At 54.3% G+C, this 21,140-nt stretch overlaps 1 protein-coding gene across 1 annotated transcript in view; it reads left to right on the top strand.

The window, feature by feature from the left end:
- The first annotated feature begins 1,339 nt into the window (after positions 1–1,339).
- Positions 1,340–21,140, top strand: part of LRRC75A (leucine rich repeat containing 75A) — a 53,216-nt gene continuing 33,415 nt past the window's right edge. Inside the window, exon 1 of the mRNA XM_070393724.1 lies at positions 1,340–1,659. Within this exon, the coding sequence (XP_070249825.1) occupies positions 1,408–1,659 (252 nt within the window). The 5' untranslated portion in view covers positions 1,340–1,407. The remainder of the gene's footprint in view (positions 1,660–21,140) is intronic.

Here is a 21,140-nt window from a genome sequence, read left to right as displayed (position 1 = left end):
CAATAGCCGTCTCGTGTGAATGAATCAAAATTATAGTGGGTTTTTTTTCCTTTTTGTCAGATCTGCAAAAAATATCTTTTTTGGTGTGCTGCACAATTTTAGTAATTAGTGTATGCGTGCCATGAGATGAAAAAGGAGAGACTGATGAAAGCAAGAGATGAACTCTCTCCATAAAAGGATACACACATACACACACACACAACCCACAACCTTGCACAGTTTCTGGGTCCACTCACCAACCACCACCAACAACAACAGGCAGGTGTCAAAGTGTAACCGGACAAACAATGGGTCTGTGCTGCCTGTCAATTAAGCAGAAACAGGGTTGAATCATATATGAGCATTTATTCCAATATTGCCAGCAATATGGGAGAGCAGCAGGTTAGCCACAGAAATCTGCTCTGCAGCCCTCCATTAGCCAGCTGCTTATATGGCAAAGGGCAGTGTACAGATATGCAAAAAGACTAGGGGTCTTCGCAGGGCTTAGTGATGTGCAAGGGCTGGGGTCACAGGGGAAACAGCCAAAGGGAGTGCCAGGTGGGCAGTGAACAGGTGAGCAGGCTGGAGGTCTGCAAAGGCCTGCGGGTGTGCAAAACCGACTAGGGACCTTCATAGGGCTGGCGACTCTGGCTTCTGCAGCTCAGCTGTTCATCTTTGCATGATGACAGGCAGCTCCAAATGGGGGGAAGGCTGTACCTCCAGGGCAGCTCCAGCCAGGGTAGAACGTGCCTTCTTTAATCAGAATAAACCAATCCTGGCTAACAGAGCATGGTTCGTATTTCTTACAATTCTAGCTGTGTCTGCCCCCTTTCAAAAGGAGTGTGTATCAAAATCAGCCGGAAGCCTGGCTGAGAGGCCACTCTGTGCTTCAACTTCCCCATGCGGCGGGCACCCGGGCCGGCTCCCTTCACCCCCCGGGGCCTCCCCGTGGCGCACCCGGGAGGAAGAACCTGGGAAATCTGGTGGGACCAAGAGCCATGGCTCCTGGGGCCTGCCCGGCCGACAGCCTCCACACCACTGCGCTCCGGGAGGCACGGCGCGGTGGCCCGCAAGGGGCCCGGTGCTGGGGCCCACGCCGCAAGGGGCAGCCGCCCGCCCCCAGCCGGGAGACAAGGGGAGGGAGGCAGAAGGGAGCAGGGAAGAGGCTGGGAGGGAAGAAAGGAGGGAGGGCGGCGCGGCGGCGCGGAGCCCGGGAGCGGGCGCAGGGGCGGGAGCGGAGCCGAGCCGGGGGCGGGGCGGGGCGGGGCCGGCGGCGGGCGGCGAGCGCTGGGGAGCGCGCCCGGGAGCGTGGAGGGAGGAGCGAGGGGAGCGCGGGCCGCCGCCGCCCCCGCCCCGCCCCGCCCGCGCGCAACAGTTTCCCCAAAGTTGCAGCCTGGGAGGCGGGCCGCCGGCGGCGGACGCGGCGGGATGGGCACCCGGCAGACCAAGGGCAGCCTGGCGGAGAGAGCCAGCCCCAGCGCGGCGCCCGCTCCTCGCCGAGAGCGGCCCGACTTCTGGGCGTCGCTGCTGCTGCGCGCCGGGGACAAGGCGGGGCGCGCGGGCGCGGGCGCGGGGCTGCCCCCCTACCAGCGGCGCGTCGGCATGGTCCAGGAGCTGCTGCGGATGGTGCGCCAGGGCCGGCGGGAGGAGGCCGGGACGCTGCTGCAGCACCTGCGCCAGGTGAGCGCGGCGCGGGGGGACGGGGGGCGCCGGCTGCGGGAGCGCCCCGCCCCTCCCTGGGGAGGCTGGGGAGCGCCGCGGGGCACCGCCCAGGGCCCCCTCTCGCTGGTATGGAACCCGGTTTGGCAGCAGGTGAGCACTGGCTCCCGCGGAATTTGAGGCCTCGGGTCTGGGCGGAGGAAGGATGGCCGCGCGAGGCTGGGCTGCGGGGACCTGTTGAAATAATGTCCCCGCTTCTCTCCTCCACTGGCTGAAGAGGCTGGCCCCAGGCATGGTTGATGGGAAGGGGTGCGGGGAGGGTTGCCTGGGTTGGCCAAAGGCGCTTTTCTTCCTCTACCCACTGGCAGTCACCCCCTGCCAAGGGTCCTCAAGGAACGCGTAATTGTCAGCTTCTCTGGGGAATCCAAGGGCACAGCCGTGGGGCTGGTGAGATGCCAATCCTTGTGGTTGCCCACCTGGAGGCATTCTATATTGCGCTGCAGGCGGGAGACAGTGTTTTACCTCCCCCCGAAGAACTTGGTTGGACAGGTGCTCAGCCGGGAACCCCTACTGAACAGTGGAGGGGAGAGGGGGTTGGATTGGTTTCCTGGAAGCTGCCAGCGCTCTGCCCTCTGCCTATCCCTGTCCCACTGGTTAGCGCAGGACCGGCGTTCCCCTCCACTTCAGGGCTGCCCTGGGCCCCCACTGTCACCCTCCTCTCTTCTGCTTGTTTTCCTCCCTTACTTTTGAGAGCGGGGTAGCCTGGTGCATGGATTTTGTTGAGTGGGAGAGAGGCAGGGGGTGTCTTCACTCAGCTTTGGGGGGCGAGTTCGGGCTCCATATTCTTGCTAGATTGACCCTCTTAGTGGTGGAGTCCATGCGGAGGGGAGAGGGGGTCTCAGGTGGCCTTGCTGAAGCTTTCCCATCGCTGATGAAATAGGAAGTACGGCACCTTCCTAGGAGGAGCTTCTAAAACCGACTGGGACACGCATCCCTCCTGATTCTGTGGCGATCCCTCCCCGCTTATACCTGATACGCTGGTACCCTGGAGCGTGTGTTCCCAGGCTGTGCACAGCACTGGGAGAGAGAAACAGAGACCTAGGAGCCGCGGAGGGGTGAGGTCAGCTCTTGGCCTCCTCACTTTTCCAAACAGAGTGAGGCCTGAGATGCCACTGGATTCTCATGAGCCTTCTCTGAATTGATTCATCAAAGAAAGATGACATTACCCACCACATAACGTTAGCTGTGTGTATTTCTTTGTCTCAAAAATTGGAAGCCAATGCACGGCCTTTGTGGAAACTCTTTTGCTTTCAAACAGAATAATGGACTTTCCAGACCATCACATCCCCTTGGCACACCAGACAGCAAGAAGATTCTGCTAATCACGTGCTGTCCCCCAGTACCCGCGGTGCCTGCCTCTGGGACCCAGAAGGGTGGAGGGGCTGACAGGTGGGGGTCAGCACAGCCCTTCTTGGAGGGGAAGGAACAAGAGAAGTCAGCGTTCTTGAGGGCCAGGCACGGGAGGCAGACACCGTGGGAGCCTCCCGTCGCTCTTAGGCTGAGTAGGACCCACAGCCTGAAGCGGACCTTCTCCCTGGCTTTTGGAGGACAGATAAGTTCCTGTGGCCCACAGGGTCCTTGAGACGGGGAGTATTTTTTGAGAAATGTTGGTCTTGTTGGTGTCCTGACACCCTTCTGAGTGGCAGGACTAGGAGAGCTGATGGGGCAGGATGGGGTTAACCAGATTCTCCCCTTTTTTGTGAAAACAGAGGAAGGACTTGCCCGCAGCTCTTGGCAGGTCGGCTCCCTTGACCTTAGCTGTGGGCAAGGTCTGTGGGCCTCTGCAGAGCCAGCGATGGGCGTGCCTGCGGGGCCTGGAGAGCTGCCCTGTTGTCTGGAGGATACAGATCGGGGACCTCAGCGGTGTGGGAGGGGAGCACCAGGGTCCACATGTCTGTCAGAAACAAGGAGACAGTTTTCGAGGACCCTGAGGCTGTCTAGAGGAATGTCCAGCTGGGTCTGTGCTGTGCACTGAAGTGGCCCTTTCTCCCAAATTGTGTTTTTCATTCTAGTCTCCTTCTCCAACCTGGAAGGGGTGATGTTCCGAAAGGGAACGAGCAGTCCCTGAGACGTGGGAGCACCCAGGGCCTCTGGGGGCAGACTGCAGAGCTCAGGGTGCTCAGTCCCACAGTGATGTTGTCAAAGCCACCGGGTGGGCCTTGAGGAGCAAGCAGGGAGGAAGAGCAGGACAGTAAAAGCCTCCACATTTGCATGGCATTTCCTCCTGTGTTTGATAACTTCCTCTGTTTGGCTGCAGAGTTTGTGTATGTGCAGGGTCCCGGGGTTGGAGGTCAACTGGAGATCTTTAATCCCTATGGTATTAACCTCAAGTCCTTGAGCTTTTTAAGGTCATGAGTAACTCTTTCCACACAAATGCACCAGCATACACATTCTTGCAAGAATTTCAGAGGGTTCACAAACCCCAAGTTCAGCATATGCTCTAGTCTGGTACCACACCCCCTGCTATGTGACTTGCTACAGGCTCAGGATATGCAAACACACTGAGGGTCCATGTGTGTCAATTCACAGTGGCTGCAGATGCTGCTGTTTTTGAATGCCCCTCATTCGACTCTAAGATTGGGGGTGAGGTTCCCCGATTGGAGGCTGCAACTGTCCGCGCTTGTCACTTGCTGGAGAGCTATCAGGAGGCCTTACTTAATGTTAACGACGCTGAGCTGCGGTCAGTGATGCATCCCTTTAGGAGCAATGTAACCATGAGAAGACCCTCGGCTGACGGTCAGCTCATAGGCTTGCCTTCTGGTCCTCAGTCTGCTTTGACCTTGGACCCAACAGATAACCCAAGTGGTGTTTCCTCATTTCCCAAAGGGTAGCTGGGGTACTGAGCAGAGCAAACGCTACAAAGTATGTGGAATTGTGTTGGCTTTGCAAATCAAGACAGGTTTTTACAGCAGAGATGATAAGGAACAGAAGAATCTGCCCTGATTTGGGTTTGGCCAGGCTGTGGACAACGTCTGCTGTCTCAGGCTGGGCTTGAGGAGCTTTGGGATTCCACCTACCTGGCCAGGCTCGAGCTGGATCACAGCTCACGGCAGATTCAGAAGCTCTGGAGTGGGTGCTCATGGGGCTAAAAGAAGCCAACTGTGGGAACAAGAGGCCATTCCTCCCCCCCAACCCCCGCCTTCCCTGGAACCCAGTTCGGCAGGCCTCACCCTTCCCCAGATGACCTGCCCTGAGTCTTGGGATCAGGCTTGCCATCTTTAAGGAGCGCTGGGGGAGAAGTAACATTTAGTCATGAAGTGGGGGTGAGTGCCAGGCTACGTGCAAGGTGGGGTGTCATCTCGTCAGCCCACCGGTCTCTCTGAGTCCCAGATTTTCCAGACTGGGAGGTTAGCCAGCTTCATACAGCACCAGAATAAGGGGTCCCAGGATACAGGCCGAAGTGGCTCACTTCCTCCTGGTCACCAGCCTCCTTGCTTCCTTGTAAAGAGGGTGTGATTGGGTTGGTTTACTGCCTCTCAGTATGGTGCAGCCCTACTGGGCAGAGCTGTCCAGTGTCAGCCTGCCCGCCCCACCCAATGGTGGGGCTTGGACATTGACTCAGTCCACTGTGGCCAGAGTGGCAGAACTGCCTTCACTCTACATGTGGGAGCCTGGACCACATCAGCTAATGCAAAACAAGAATACCCCACCCCAGGACCTAGGGTGTCTTGCTCCCAAGGGAGGCTAGATAATGGACAAGCACTTGGAGGCTCCCTGGGCACCTGGAAACGGGACAGGTCTTTCCACCTGGAGGCAGAAAGATTAGTGGAATGGCCCTCGAAAGTCACCTTTTCCCTCTGACATCACCTATGAAAATCTCTTTAGGTGAATAGGTTGAAAGGCCACCAGACACCAGCAAGGAGGCCCCCACCCTGGACTGTGATCTTAGTCTTCCTTCACCTGGAATACATTTCCTTGTTTCCACTGAATGTTCCTTACCTTTCCAAGGCCACCTTCCTGGACCGTGTCAGACCGTGGTTCTGAGATGCGGAGGTCTTTTAGGTCTACCACACCGGGTGGTATTTCATCACCATGCACAGATTCCCCCGGTGCCCATTTTGTTTGTCATCTGATGTTTCCTGAGAGGAGACACCACCACCACCTTCGGCCCTGGCGTGGTACTGACCAGCACAGGCCTGTAACATTCTTTCTTCTTTCTTTTTAAAAAATCTTTATTGTTGAAAATATTACAGATGTCCCCTTTTTTCCCCCCATTGCTCCCCTCCACCCAGTTCCCGCCCTGCCTCAGGCCTTCACCACCCTACTGTCTATGTCCATAGGTAATGCATATCTCTGTATATAAAAGCTGATATGCTAAGTGCCCAACCATCCGGGTAATGATGTCACGTAACAATGCCTGGCTTTCTCTTCCCAGCAGCTAGCCTCCTTGCAGTTTCTTCAGCCCAGGAACCAGACTTGCTTTATAGCCAGGTGGAAACATCTCACACTGTAACCAAATGTCTGTAAAGTGTTTTCACGTGCCTCATCTCATTTGATCCTCACAGAAGTCCTGGAGTAGGTAGGTAGGAGAGTAGGTGGAATCCTATTTTCTTTTCATTAGCCAGAAAATGGAGATTTAGAAAGCTTAGAAACATGACCCGACTGAAAAGACGTAAGAAATGGTGAACCTTGAAAATGACTTCAGGTTTTCTCACTGCGCAGAATATAGTCAAACACTGTTGCAGTTAAATATTTTACCATTTGTTCTCCCTGCGTGATCTATGATAATAATCTGCTTCGTGTTGATATTTACTGCTGTGTTGCTGACAATTACCTGAAGGAGAAGTTGGGGTGCTTCACTGGGCTGGAAAAAGTTTAGCTACATCAGAAAGCAGGTCTAATTAAGCAAGTTTATTCTATATCTATAAAAGGCCAATTGACTCACACATGTGCGATACATATAAAGCTCTCGCTGTGCCAATTGCACGCATACGTTTCAATCTGTCATTGTCGATCGTGAATTTAGTTGACACTTATATTATAGAGAAAGGGTGAATAGTGATATTAAAATATTTCTTCTAATTAATTTCCTTTCAATGTGCATGAATTCGTGAACCGGGCCACTAGTATGCATATAAGATCTTTGGTTAATCTCTTTCCACACAGCCCCTCTCTCCTTCCCTCTGTGTTTCCATGCCTCTAATTCTATGTTATTCATCAGTTTATTTTGTTCATTAGATTTCTTGTTCTTTATTTTGATTTTCAGATTCATTTGTTGATAGGTAGGTACTTATTGCCACTTTATTGTTCATATTTTTAGCTGCTGCTTCTTCTTCTTCTTCTTCTTCTACTACTACTACTGCTACTACTACTGCTACTACTACTACTACTTCTACTTCTAGAATACCCTTCAATATTTCATGTAATACTGGTCTGGTGGTAATGAACTCTTTTATCTCTTTTCTGGGAAGCTCTTTATCTGACCTTCAATTCTAAATTATAGCTTTTCTGATTAGAGAAATCTTGGCTGTAGGTCCTTACTATTCATCACTTTAATATTTCTTGCCATTCCATTCTGGCCTGCAAAGTTCCTGTTGAGAAACCTGCTGACAGTCATATGGGCACTCCCTTGTGGGTAACTAACTGTTTGCCTCTTGCTGCTTTTAAGAATCTCTCTGTGTCTTTAACCCTTAGTATTTTAATTACAATGTATCTTGGTGTGTGCCTCTTTGGAGTCCTCTTATTTGGGACTCTCTGCACTTCCTGGACTTGTACATCTATTTCTTTCACCAGGTAGGGAAAGTTTTCTGTCATTATTTCTTCAAATAGGTTTTCAACATCTTGCTGTTTCTCATCACCTCTGGTACCCCCATGATGTGAATGTTGGTATATTTGAAGTTGTCCCAGAGGCTCCTTACACTATCTTCATATTTTTTTACTCTTTTTTTTCTTTTTGCTGTCCTCATTGGGTGTTTTTGCTTCTTTGTATTCTAGTTGTTGATTTGATTCTCAAAATATTGAATCCCTGTAAATTATCCAGTTTTATTTCAGTTAGTGTATGCTTTACTTCTGACTGGTCCTTTCTCATGTCTTTGACATTCTCACTAAGATCCTTGAAAGTCTCACTAAGTCCCTTGAAGCCCTCATTAATATCCTTGAGTAACCCATAACCATTGTTTTTAACTCTATATTCAGTAATTTGCTTGCTTCCATTTCTTTCATTTGTGACATGTTTCTTTGTCTCCTCATTTTGGCTGGCTGCTTCCCTGTGTTGTTGTTTTTTCTATGTATGAGGTGGAGCTGCTATGTCTCCTGGAATTGGTAGAGTGGCCCAGTGGCTCAGCCTCCCCAGTCACCTGAGCTGGGCATTCTAAGTGTGCCCCTGTGTGGGCTGTGTGCACAGTCTTGTAGTTGAGCCTTGATTGCTGTTGGCATCACTGAGAGGAATTGACCTCCACGCCAATTGGCTGTGAGAACCAGCTGCATCTACAATGGAGGAGCTGCTCTGCAGGAGACAGGCCTATGGAGCAGGACTTGCTTCAGTAGGGCTTTGGTGCTCACTGAGTTTGCCCCTTGAGTGTGTTGCTTGTGGATGTGTAGAGTTGTATGGTGTGGTCTGAAGGTGTCCACCTGGTGCACTGGCTCTGGGGCTACCCGGCAGGGCTACAGAGAGATCTGCAGATGGCTGCAACTTGTATTGGGCTAGAAACACCCAGCTGAGGCCCAGCTGTGAAGTAAGGTAGATTGGTGCTAGTGCCAGGTCTTGGGCCTTTTATTGATAGACTAGAGGCCTGATACATGAAAATTTGTGAAAGAGTAGGCCTTCCTTCCCCTGGCTGCCAGCACCGGCTTCCCTCCAGCACCCAGGACCCGGAGGCTTCCCTCTGGCTGCCAGCAGACACCCGGAACCCGGGCTTTACTCTGGCCCCGACTTCATCTGGAAGGACGCCCCGTCTAATTAGCATATTACCCTTTTATTATTATAGCTATGGGGTATGTTGATGCCAGCTGCTGCTTGTTTGAGAGATTTTAGCAAAGTCTGAAGCCTGAGCCAGGACAGGCTATTCATATGGAAAAGCAGCTGCAAACAGCTTGAGTGGGGCTGCAAATTGCAAGGGGCAGGGTCTCAGGGAATCACTAGGGCGGAATAAACAGTGTGGGCCAGGCTGATAGAAACTCAGATATGGCTCCCACTCAGCTCTGTAATGAAGGAGGTCCCAGCACATGGACAGTGACCCCTGAGAGCACCCTTGTCTGGAGAAAGCCGCCCCCAAGTTCCTGCACTGATGCCAGACAGTCCATTTCCTCCCCATATGTCCCTGGATTCCCCAAAAGCCACTGCCTGGCACTGGACTTCAGAGGAAGCGGGACCATGTAAGTTTGTGTGTGGGCCCTTTAATAGGATCACCTGGGACTCCAGCAGCTTCCTTGTCACTAGCTACAATCCCCGCTGGTTTTTACAGCTCTAAATTACAGGGACTTCTCTTCCCAGCTCTGGAACCCTGGGCTGGGGTTCTGGTATGGGGCTGGGACCCCCTGTTTCTCACGGGACATGGACCAGCCCCTCCTACTAATCTCAGTGTGCTTTCTTCTTTACTTCTCTAGTTGTAGGATTTCCATTCAGCCAGATTTTAGGCAGTTCTGAATGATGGTTGTTCTGTATTTTAGTTGTAATTTTGATGTGGTTGTGGGTGGCAGCAAGTACTGGTGTTTATCTACGCCACCAACTTGGTTCCTTTCCCCCTGTAACATTCTTTAGTGAGTCCGAGCTGTGAAGGTGTGTGTCTGCCACCACTGTCACGGTGTGTCCTCAGAAAGCATTTGGCTCCCTGGCCACAGCTGTGTCTCAGGGGCATGTTCACCAGGCCATGGCAGCTGGCATGTTTGCCTTCTGTGCGATTGGATTCCTGAGAGCAGCATCTGAGGGGCTTGGCTGTTCCTGGCAGCCTGTCAGGTGGTGGTATTCTTGGATAGAGGGTGGCATGGTGCCCAGCCTCTGTGGGTACCTCGGGGATCCCATCTGGCAGGTGCGGTCTGGGGCCTCCTCCAGGCGGAAGGGGATGGAGCCTGCAGGAGAGCCTGGCCTCTGCATCTCACATCCACTGCTTGTGCTGAATCATGTTCATTCCAGCCACAAAGAGAAACCTGACTTTTTAAGTTTTTATTTGTTTATTTATTTATTTTGTTAATCCTCACTCAAGGATATTTTTTCCACTGATTCTTTTTAAATAGTATAGAGACTGACTTCTGAGGGCTTCTCTCTCTCTCTCTCTTTATATATATATATATATATATATATATATATATATATATATATATATATATATATATTTGATTTCAGAGAGGAAGGGAAAGGGAGAGAGAGATAGAAACATCAATGATAAGAGAGAATCATTGATTGCTGCCTCCTGCATGCCCCACACTGCAAATCGAACCCGAAACCGAGGCATGCGCCCTTGACCAGAATCGAACCTGGGACCCTTCAGTCCACAGGTCAGTGCTCTATCCATGAGCCAAACTTGATAGGGCTCTATTGATTTTTAGAGAGAGTAGAAGGGAGGGAGGAGGAGGGAAAGAGAGAAACATCAATGTGAGAGAGACACATCAATTGGTTGCCTCCCACACATGGCTGACCACCAGGGCTGGGGATCAAACCTGCAACCGAGGTACGTGCCCTTGACTCGGAATTGAACTGGTGACTATTTGGTGCACGGGCCAATGCTCTAACCCAGCCCAAGGGCTGTCTAAGGCTGCGAAATCATTCGGTCTGGCCCTGCCAAGGCATTAGGGGTGAGTAAATTAAATATTTGACCAAATAGAGCAGGCTAATTTTTAAGTTGATAATTTGTATGGCCCATGAATGATGTTATAAATATCCAAATGGTCCTTGGCAGAAAAAAGGTTCCCACCCTCGCTAACCACTGACGCATGCCAGCCAGGGCAAAACCTTACTTTTTAAAAATCCACCCTCGCCAAAACCGGTTTGGCTCAGTGGATAGAGCGTCGGCCTGCAGACTGAAGGGTCCCGGGTTCGATTCCGGTCAGGGGCATGTGCCTGGGTTGCGGGCACATCCCCGGTGGGAGGTGTGCAGGAGGCAGCTGATCGATGTTTCTCTCTCATTGATGTTTCTAACTCTCTATCTCTCTTCCTTCCTCTCTGTAAAAAATCAATAAAATATATTTTAAAAATAATAATAAAAATAAATAAATAAAAATAAAAAATAAAAATCCACCCTCTCTGACTGGGCTGGGCATAGACGCTTCCCGTGATAAAGATGCAGAAGGAATCAGTACCAGGACCTGCTTCACTGCTCTCTAAGGCCGGGGACACGGCAGCCTCGGTGCGGCCAGGCGTGTCTGGTGAGTTTAGGTCGGGTCTGGTGGGCGGGGGCTTTCTTTTTTGGAACAAATGCCCACGTCCTCAGTGATGACCAGAACCTGCTCTCTCCAGAACTCCTGAAGTACCTCGGGGTCTGTCCACGAGCACCCCATGCACCTCCTTGAAGCACAGGCCACACCCTGCTCCTTCCCCTAATGCTGTTTCTTTCCCTGCACACTCTCCTGGGGCAGAGGCCATAGACCCTGTCCTGGGCACAGTGAGTTTTTAGGAAATCCTTATTGGATGGATTTTAAACTTCTAAGGAGCTGCTGCCTCTGAGCCTTCAGGCGCCAGCGGGGTCTGGCTCAGACTTACCTAGTGTTCCACCAGGCCAGGCTGTCCTTCCAGCACCCACAGAGTGGGTGCAGTGACTCCCCTCCATTCTCAGGGTTCCAGCTGCTCCTCTCTGCACCCCACACACCTCCTGCAGGCAGGGCCACTTTGTAGAAGGTTATACAGGTGAGTAGGGTCTTTCTCTGGCTTCCCCATCAGGATGCCTAAGAGATGGGATCAGTATTTGAGGAGGGCCCTACTTGGTTAGGCTCAGTGGATAGAGCATTGGCCGGCAGATTGAAGGGTCCTGGGTTCGATTCCAGTCAAGGGCACATTCCCAGGTTGCTGGCTTGATCCCCAGTAGGGGGCATGTAGGAGGCAGCCAATGAATGATTCTCTCTTATTATTGATGTTTCTATCTCTCCCTCTCCCTTCCTCTCTGAAATTAATAAAAATATGTAAAAAACACATTCGATGAGGTCTCTCACTGAGAGTGGGGATCTGGGCCAGCCATCTGCCCCGCATTTCCCTCAGGAGCAGTGCTGTGCGTGGCTTATGAGAAAAATGGCACACACATGCCCTCTGTGCCCCATCTCCACTGTCTGGCTCAGATCTGCTCTCACCAGGAGGCAGGAGGGGCAGGAGAGGGGCCCCGTTGTCAGGCGCTGTGTCCTGGCTCGCTGTCACTCAGAGTTGGCTGCTGCGATGAGACCGGTGACCTTGGCGGGTGACCTGCTGTCCACCCCACCCACCGACCCGCCAGTCCTGAGCCGCGCCACGTGGCGCTCTGGGAGCATTTCCCAGCTTTTTATTTTTATTTTTTTAACTTTTATTAGCTCAAACTCCTGGTTGCTGCAGCCATATGGAGGTCTGCCAGTGGCTGCTGCTCAAAGGGATGTGGCATTGTGATGTTTCCAACCTTCTCTTCATCAGAATAGACGCCGGAGTCCTGCTGAGAGTGGGCGGTGCAGAGTGTGTTTGCCTGCAGAGGTGGCCTGGCGTTGGGTCTGAGTTGCGAGCCCACCCCCAGAGCTGCCCGCCGCCCCTTTTTGGCCCTCCATGTCCACGCCTATCTTTCTGCCTCTCTCCCTCCCTCTCCTCTTTCTGTCTGTGTATTTCTGTTTCTCTCCCTTCCCTGCGTGAGAAGCACTTTTCGCCTCTTGTTAGTTTGCCCGATCTTGGTCAGTTTCCCTCTGTGTTGGGTCCCCCAGTCTCCAGGGCAGGAAGACAGGAGGAGGCCCTGAAAAGTGGAAGGAGGGCTTGAGACGGTCCCAGCTCATCTTGGTTATTTGGTTGTTGGCTCAGGGCCCTGGGCTCTGCTGCCTGCCTGACACCTTTCCCTCCAGCGCCTCCTGCGAGGCTGCCCCTCACCTCCCTCCCCCAGGGCCCCTGCTCCGAGGTCACTCAGTGTTCCTCTCACCCTGGCTTTGTGCTCCTGCCCACGGGGACCGGACCTCCCAGTCCAGGCAGAGCCTCGGGTGCCTGCAGTGCTTGGCTCCTCCCGTGGCTGACTGCCTGCTGGGTGGATGGCACCAGGAAGAATGGGCAGTGGAGGTGGCCGTCACTGCCAAGGTGCTCTTTCTAGAATGGACAGAGCACAGCTGGCGCTGTAGATGGTGGTGAGTGAGGGTAGAGCTGGCCGTGGCCGGTCAGATTCCGGCTCTGCCATTGACTGGCCACAGATGCAGTGGCCAGGCTGGGCAGAAAGCCAGAAGCGTGGCTGTAGGGACGGCGTTGGGGGAGGGGCACTCAGGCCCAGGGCACACAGCACATGCCAGCTGCCGTGCGAACACCTCCTCCCGGGGGCTCGGGGAGTCATCCCCAACCCGAGTTGGGCTGTGCCCACCTGCGCTGTGTGGACCCTCTCAGCAGCTCTGATGCTCAGACGTGTCCCTCTCCTTCCCGTACCCTCAGCCCAGGCCTCCCCCAGAGCACACCATGCCCTGCAGGAAGCCCACCCCTACCTCACAGCTGCTGTCCCCAGGGAGCCATCTCCCACAGCTACAGCCTGACCCTGGAGGCTGGCAGGGTACCCCTCTCCAACTGAGGGCCACCAGGCAAGGGGTAGGCGCCCTCCCCTCCTGGCACCACCGGGAGTCAGGAGGGTGGCTGGGAGGGCCGCAGCCTGCTGCCCTGAGTTATGTGAATACAGTCACTGCCTCCTGACACACTGTGCTCTGCCCCACGGAGTCCTAGGAGTGGCGCTGGGGGCAGGCAGGGCTCAGGACCTGGACCTGGACCTGCCCATCCCAGCATGGCCTTGCCACACCCCACTGGTCCCAGCACACCTCAGAGCCCCCCCCTCCCCCACCCCGCTACCCGCCTCTCCCAGGGCCGGGCCCCACAGCATGGGCCTCTGCCTTATCTGAGACCCAGCCCTGGGCGCTGTGGGTGCAGACCTGATAAGGGCTGTATTGCAGACCAGGGTGGGGAGGAGGGGGCAGGAGCTGCAGGTGCTGCCAGGAGGGCTCTGTGGTCCCAGAGAAGACGACGCGTTCACTCCTGGGAAGAGGTCAGACTGGAGCTGCCCGCCCCCTGCTCAGGGGCTGTTCCCAAAGGTCAGATGCTGGACTGGGGCCGTCATTTCTCCTCTGCTGAGTGCCAGGCTGCCTCGTCCCGCCCGGCTGCCTTGACAGCGGGACACCCGCCTACGGCCCCGTCCACCCTCAGACACCTGCTGGGGTGGCCATCCCGGAGGCTGTCCTTTGTTGCACCTGCCAGGACTCAGTGGTTGAAGATGCAAGCTCTGTGCCTCTGAGGTGATGGCTGAGAGCCATGTATAATCTCTTATTTAAGGCTCCTGGTGGCCTTCCCCTGGTGGTCCCTGCTTCACTAGGGTGTGAGCTAGCAGAAGACAGCAGCTCTAGGCCCTCCTGTACCAGGTCCTGGGCCAGCCGTCGGCCCTCAGTGGGCCGCCTGACCATCTCGTATATTGTGGTCTGACTGGTCCCAGCCACCAGAGTATGGACAGAGCTGGGGCTTAATGTCCTTAGAGGTCCGAGGGGCCCGGATCTCCCCTCGGTCTCCTGGAGGGAAGGGCAGGGGCTCTCGTGGTTTCCTTTGGTGAGAGGGTATGCGCAGTCAGAGCTGAGATGTTCTAAATCTAAGAGGTGTACACGCCCAGAGGACTGGCACCGGGCCCGCCTGCCAAGGCCCATCCCACCCAGTGACCCCTGGGAAGCACTGGAAGTGAGCCTCGGTCTGCCCCAGTGAATAGTGGTTGTCTTCCGAGCCTCCTCAGGTTGGGGTGGGTAGCTCCGGCCCATTCGCAGGGGCAGGATGAAGGATGGGCTCGGGGCTCCGCGTGGTGGGGAGCCCGCTGTCTTCACTGCTGCATGAACCTCCGGTCCGGTCCCGGAGGTGGGAGGGGCGCCCTGGGGCGGGAAGGGGCTGGGCAGCATCACCCCTGAGCGTGTTCTAAGTGACACTTCTTCGGCGGTTTATTTTTTAAAGTAAGACGTTGAGATGGAGGCTCAGGCTGTGATGAACTGATGGTGTGGGAGGAAGCAAGGGTGGTCCAGCAGCGGCCTGTCCCAAGCTCCCGCCCCCACATTAGAGCTGGGCCACACCCTGCTGCTGTCAGCTGGGAGGCCATGGACGGCAGGTGTGGAGGCCAATCAGTGCGTCCAGGGGACCCAAGGCCCCCTCATCTGGGTGTGTTTCGGTGAGATTCCGGCAGCTTCTGCCCGCACACAGCCTTGGTGAGGAGTGGAAGGCGGCTGCCTGGATGCACAGCCAGAGCCAGGCGTACGAGTTCAGCCCCACCCAGGTGACTGGGCAGAGCACGCCTGGCAGCCAGACCTGGCAGCCTTCGCAGCCTTGGCGCAGGTGCCCAGAAGGTCAGAGTCTGCCAGCTGAGGCCAGTCGGGAGCCCCACCCTCCCCCGCACCCGGGCAGGGAACAGTGCAGTAACAGCCAGAACGCAACTTCTGCCTCTGAGCCGGGTGCTTGCCCTCTTCCTCCGCCATCAAGGAGCAGAAACAGTTGGGCATCTTCTTCTAGAAGGTTCCAGCTCAACACTCCTGCCGCTCAGAGGGTGTCAGACAGAATTGAAGATGAGCTGTGTTGGGTCTGGAGGCAGGCCCAGTGGGGAGCACAGGGACGGGCATCGTGCCGACCTTCCCCGGCTCTCAGGGATCGGGTGCCAACTTCCAAGCTGCTCACAGTCCCACCTGTGCCTGCTGGGAGAATAGGGCTGGGTGCTTCCCTCCACTTCTCCACATGAAATCCTTCCGTCCCATCGCATTTCTCCTGGGATGTACCAGGCTCCTGAACATTTTATGATTCTCAACTACAGACATGTTTTGAACTGCCTTCTAGATTTGTGGGTTTTGGGGTAAAAACACTATTTCGTGGGATCCTTGCCACGGGATTTCCAGACAGCTGCTGGCCCAGAGACCTTGGGGGTGTGGTGGGGGCAGTTCTTGGGTATGGAATTCAGACACGAAACGTGCCAAGTGACCTGTTCCAAGAATTCCCATCTCTCCAGAAATGGCCTGCTGGTTGAGAATTGGCCAGTCACACAGGGCGAGAATAATGGGGGTGTTTTCGGTATGATGCATCTCAGAGGGAGGCTGGTCCAAGGGTGAGGACCAGAAAGGGCTCTCTGAGGGGCATGGGGACCCAGGGGGAGGCAGGCCTGAAAAGGAGAGGGGGTATTGGACTGGAATTAGGGAGACCGTTTTAGAACACTGTCAAGAGGCTGATGGGAGCAAGGCAGCTGGTTGGGAACGGGAGAGCGAGGCTGCTCTGGAGGGAAGAGGTCCAGGAGGGGGTCCGGTGGGCAGAATCCAGGCAGGGCTGCTGGGATGGTGGGAGAGGCCGGGACCCTGCGAGAGCTCTGGCCTTCACCACGTCTGTGGCTCTACTCAGTTCATCTCACCCACCTCCACCCCCACCCCCACCCCGCCCAGCGTCCCAGAATCTGTGGACGAACCCAGTGACCTCCCAGGAACCAGGCAAAGGTCCCTCCCTTCCCCAAGGACACAGCTTTCACATCCGCCTTTGCAGCCTTTAAGTCTCATAGTCCCTTCTCGCTGCTGCTGGTCGTGGTCCCTGTTCTCCCATCTGCAGGAGAGTGAGGCCTGGAGAACAAGGCTCTAAGGTGGGGAACATGTCTGGGGCGTCCGGGACTCCTGTCCTGGGCCACCCCTGCCCTCCCCACCGCCCAGAGAACGGCCTCCGCGCCTTCACGCAGGCCCTGGTGCTCACTGACTCTCACCTGAGAGGTCGGCTGAGCTTGGACACACAGGCCGGGCCCTGCTCGAGGCCAGGGGTGCTGGGGGTGTCCTCCTCCTCCCTCGGCACCACTTCCTGCCTGGAGTTGGGAGCGAGCTGATTCCTTCTCCAGCGGGACTCATCTCTGCTCACCCAGGTTCTTCAAGGCTCCGCCTGGGCCGGCCTCTGACCCAGAGATTTAAAGTGGTAAAGACTCTTTGTTTAGGTGGCGGTTAATTTACGGGTGAGCTTGGCTAGCCGTGGTACCCAGTTTTTTGTCTGTTTGTTTTTGTTTTAGCAGAACCAAAGTTTATTGAGAGCATCCATGCGAATTAAAGCCATAAGCCACGTAGGCACAGGGATGTGCTCCCCACCAGGGAACGTCAGGGACCCACTGTGTACGGGGAGACGGGGAGAGGGCGAGAGGGAGTGCACTTTTTAATTTAGGGGGTGGATTCCCCAATTTTTGTCCAAACACAAGCCTAGATGCTCCTGCAAAGCTATATTTTAGATGAGATCAATGCTTGAACCGTTGGACTTTGAGTACAGCAGATGACCTTCCATAATGTGGGCAGGCCTCATGCAATCCATTGAATCCTTCAGAGAAAAGACTGGAAGGACTTCTGCCTCCAGAACGCCTTCAGGTTCAAGGCCGCAACATGAGCTGTTCCTGGTCTCCACCCTGCAGCCTTCGGACTTGCCAGATCCCACAATCCCATGAGCCAGTTCCTTACATCAGTCTCTCCTCCTCCCCCGCCCTCTCCCTCCACACACACACACACACACACTATGGGTTCTGGTTCTCTGGAGAATCCTGCTGATAATACACTTGTCCCGAGGCCTGGCAGCTGGGACAGATGGAGTTAGAAACTTCTGGGGGCTCTGAGACCCTCTTCCCCCTGCCACTTGCTCACTTATGGGACAGCCCTCGAGTCCTCAGCTTGTCACTCTGAGAGATGGGCTGTTCTGGTGAAGCCTGTACTTGGAAAGCAGGTTATTAGGGAGCCGGAGTAGCCTCTGAGTCACTCCTCCACCTTGTCATGACCACGAGCTCCTGTGACAATGAACCAAACTTTCATCTGAAATGGACAAAAGGTACCACAGAGAGGGGCAGGTGGGCTTCAGTGCACTCACGGGGAGGCGCGAACAACTGATGCCCATTATTTCCCACGCAAAGAGATCAGGAGGCTCTGGGTGGGTCGTAAATGCAGAGAATTCGTGGAATGTAGGAGCGGGCAGACCGCAGGGACTTTCTGCAGAAGAATTCTAGTCCCAGGAGATGCTGGGGGGGCGGCGGGACCTTGAGAAGGAACTTTGGGGAATACGGCAGATGCCACCACCCGTTCACTGAGTCCTAGAGTGCACAGCCAAACAGACTGAGGGAAAAGGAATGGGTATTTGTTCAGTTTCTTATGTTCCCGGCTCTGTGGCCCGAGGCTCTCTCCTGCCACTCTCTGCTCTCTCTTCGGGAAGAACGAGCGGGTGCGGCCGTGTGTGGGGAGGTGCCGCAGCGAGCAGGGGGCTGGTGCACCACACAGTGGCCCAGGGTCGCGCCCAGGCCTGGCCCTGGGGCCGCTTGCCCGGCGAGGAGTCTGGGTGGAGCTGCGATCTGGGGAGCAGACCAAACCCTCCTTGGCTGCTGAGCCTTCCAGCGTTTACTTCATTTTATTTTTTAAAGAGAAAGCATCCTTTTGGTTTTTATTTGTTGTTGCTGCTATTTCTTGGACTTTAATTAAATTACCCTTGGCAACAGCCAGCATCTGTTTCCAAGGTCTGTTTCTTTCAGAGGGTGTCATTTTTAAAGACTTCAGAGTTAAAACACAAACAGCACGCAGCCATGAAGCCCCTCCCGGCAGGGCTGCCGTCCCCGCAGGGGGGTGCCATCTGGCCGGAGTGCTTGTCAGAAGGAGGAGGGCTGTGCCCGGCCGGTGTAGCTCAGTGGGTTGAGTTCACTGGCTCCATTCCCAGTCAGGGCACATGCCCGGGTTGTGAGCGCGATCCCCAGTAGGGGGCAGCGGGATCAATGTGATTCTCTCTCATTGATGTTTCTATGTTGCTCTCCCATTCCCTTCCTGTCTCTCTAAAAATCAATAAAAACATATTTTTTAAAAAATGAAGGAGGGCCAGCCTGCCAGGATGCCTGGCTTCAAAACCCCGCAGGGCTGGGCGACCTTGAGGGGTGGGAGAGGCACAAGCTGTCCTTGCGGGGGGAGGGAGTCAGCAGCCCTGAGGTGAGACCAGAGAACCCCACTCCATGCCCCTCCCCCCTCAGCCAGGTGGGCAAGTCGGGCAGGGGGTGCCGGTGACCGCCACCAGCGTTTCTTGGCGTGGACCTCCTCAGAGTGGCCCTCCCCAGTAGTGTCTGGCTGGTGTCGGTCATCCGTGAGCAATGGGTGTCCCTTTGGGTGCCACCAGCTCCACGGGCCTGTGGGCGTGGTGGGCACTGAGCCCGCCTGCCCTTGCAGAGCAGCGTGCACGGCTGGGACCAATGGCTGGGACCAGCGGCCCGGGCAGTGACCATCCTGGGCGCTCTGGAGCAGGGTGCAGGGCTGCCTGTGTCCAGGGCAGGGTCTGCAAGTTTGCTTTGCCGCCTGGTGTTCTGAGCAGCGAGCAGCCGCCCTCCCTCTGCTGGGCCATGGGCTCCCCACCTGCAGAGTAAGAGCTGCCCTCCGGCCTCAGCTGCACAGTCGTCCCTGGGACGTTGTCAGGGGGCTCTTGAGGGGCTGTGTGTGCCCGCACACACCGCACATACACGCAGGCTGCTTATGGCTGCTGGGGGTTCTCAGTTACTATTCAACATCTTGAAGTGGATTTTTTTCTAATATATTTTTATTGATTTCAGAGAGGAAAGGAGAGGGAGAGAGATAGAAACATCAATGATGAGAGAGAATCACTGATTGGCTGCTTCCTGCTCGCCCCTTACTGGGGATCGAGCCCACAACCCAGGTGTGTGCCCTTGACCAGAATCGAACCCGGGACCCTTTAGTCCACAGGCTGACACTCTATCCACTGAGCCAAACTGGCTAGGGCTGAAGTGGAATTTTTTAAAGTATAATTGGTGTGGACTAGACTTTTGAAGCCTAATGTTCCCCTAAGATTTTAAATTTAACCCACAAATTTCTTTATTCTGTTTATGAATCATCTATTTAAACTATTGCATTTAAGGGTGGAGAGCTTATAAGTTTAACTAGATTTCTTTAAATAGCTTAGTGATTTTTACAAATTTAACATATCTTGTTTTCTTAAGTTTATAAAAAGCCATCCTAAAATTTCAAGTTCCTAAATAGTTCTTTATATCTCACAAATTAAGTATCCTATATAATACGAGCCCAGCAACCGAATGGCAGAATGACCAGTCGACCAGTCGATATGACGCGCACTGACCACCAGGGGGCAGGTGCTCAATGCAGGAGCTGCCCCCTGGTGGTCAGTGCGCTCCCACAGTGGGAGTGCCGCTCAGCTGACCCGGATGTGCAGCTGCTCCTGCTGCAGCACAGCGGGCCAATCCCCGCAGGCCACACATACACCCCCACCAGTGCACCGGGCCTCTAGTACACTATAAATAGGGTGAATATTAAGTTCTCTTAAACATTTCAAAACTGCCACAAACTCAGCCAGATTCTCTTTCAACATTCTGCTTAAAATCAGAAGCCTGAAGTCAATTACTCAAGTACATTTTATTTTATTTAAAATATATTTTTATTGATTTCAAAGAGGAAGGGAAAGGAAGAAAGACATAGAAACATCAATGATGAGAGAGAATCATTAATCTACTGCCTCCTGCATGGCCCACACTGGGGACCGAGCCTGTAACCCGGGCATGTGCCCTGACCGTGACCTCCTGGTTCCTAGGGCGATGCTCAACCACTGGGCCATGCCCTCCGGACTCAAAAAATTGGAATTGCAAGGCTAATCTGTAGGCACTCTGATAGACCTAATTCTCTGAAATGTTACGAATGTGTGAAATACCGGATTCATGCTTTCCTCAATGTGTCTGAGCAGATTTACTCCAGTATCTCCTGGTTTATTTCAACCCTTTCTGGGCTAAGGACACTTTGAACCAGGGAAGCAGCAGTTTTGCTCTGCAGAGCCAATGAGCTCAGAGACGTGGTTGTTTGGGCCTTTGAACTCCAAGTGCCACCTCCAGTGGGTGGTCCAAGTTACCTGCCCTGTTCTCCAGTCTTCAGTTCCCCCGCCCAAACTCCCCCTGCCCACCAGGTTACTTCATTGCAGGGCTAGATTCTATTTATGTATGTATTTATTTAATATATTTTTATTGATTTCAAAGAGAAGGGAGAGGGAGAGGTAGATACATCAAGGATGAGAGAGACTCATTGATTGGCTGCCTCCTGCACCCCGCCTCCTGGGGATTGAGCCCGCAACCCGGGCATGTGCCCTCGACCGGAATTGAACCCAGGACCCCTCAGTCGCAGGTCGATGCTCTATCCACTGAGCCAGATCGGCTAGGGTATAGATTCCATTTATTGCTTGATTCTCAGTTCCTCCCCTTTCTTCCATCCTCAGGGCCCCTCCTCGTGCAGCTATCAGTGGCATCCTCTGCCAGCACGCATCCCAGGCTATGCAGTCTCTCTCTGCTCCTTACGTGCTTCCAATGACTGTGAGCTCCCACTTG

Source organism: Myotis yumanensis, unplaced genomic scaffold, assembly GCF_028538775.1.
Source record: "Myotis yumanensis isolate MYYU_CA2020_CCGP unplaced genomic scaffold, mMyoYum1.0.hap1 SCAF_16, whole genome shotgun sequence".
NCBI lineage: Eukaryota > Metazoa > Chordata > Mammalia > Chiroptera > Vespertilionidae > Myotis > Myotis yumanensis.
Note: the sequence above shows the minus strand (reverse complement) of the source record. Positions and strands in the feature narration are given on the sequence as shown.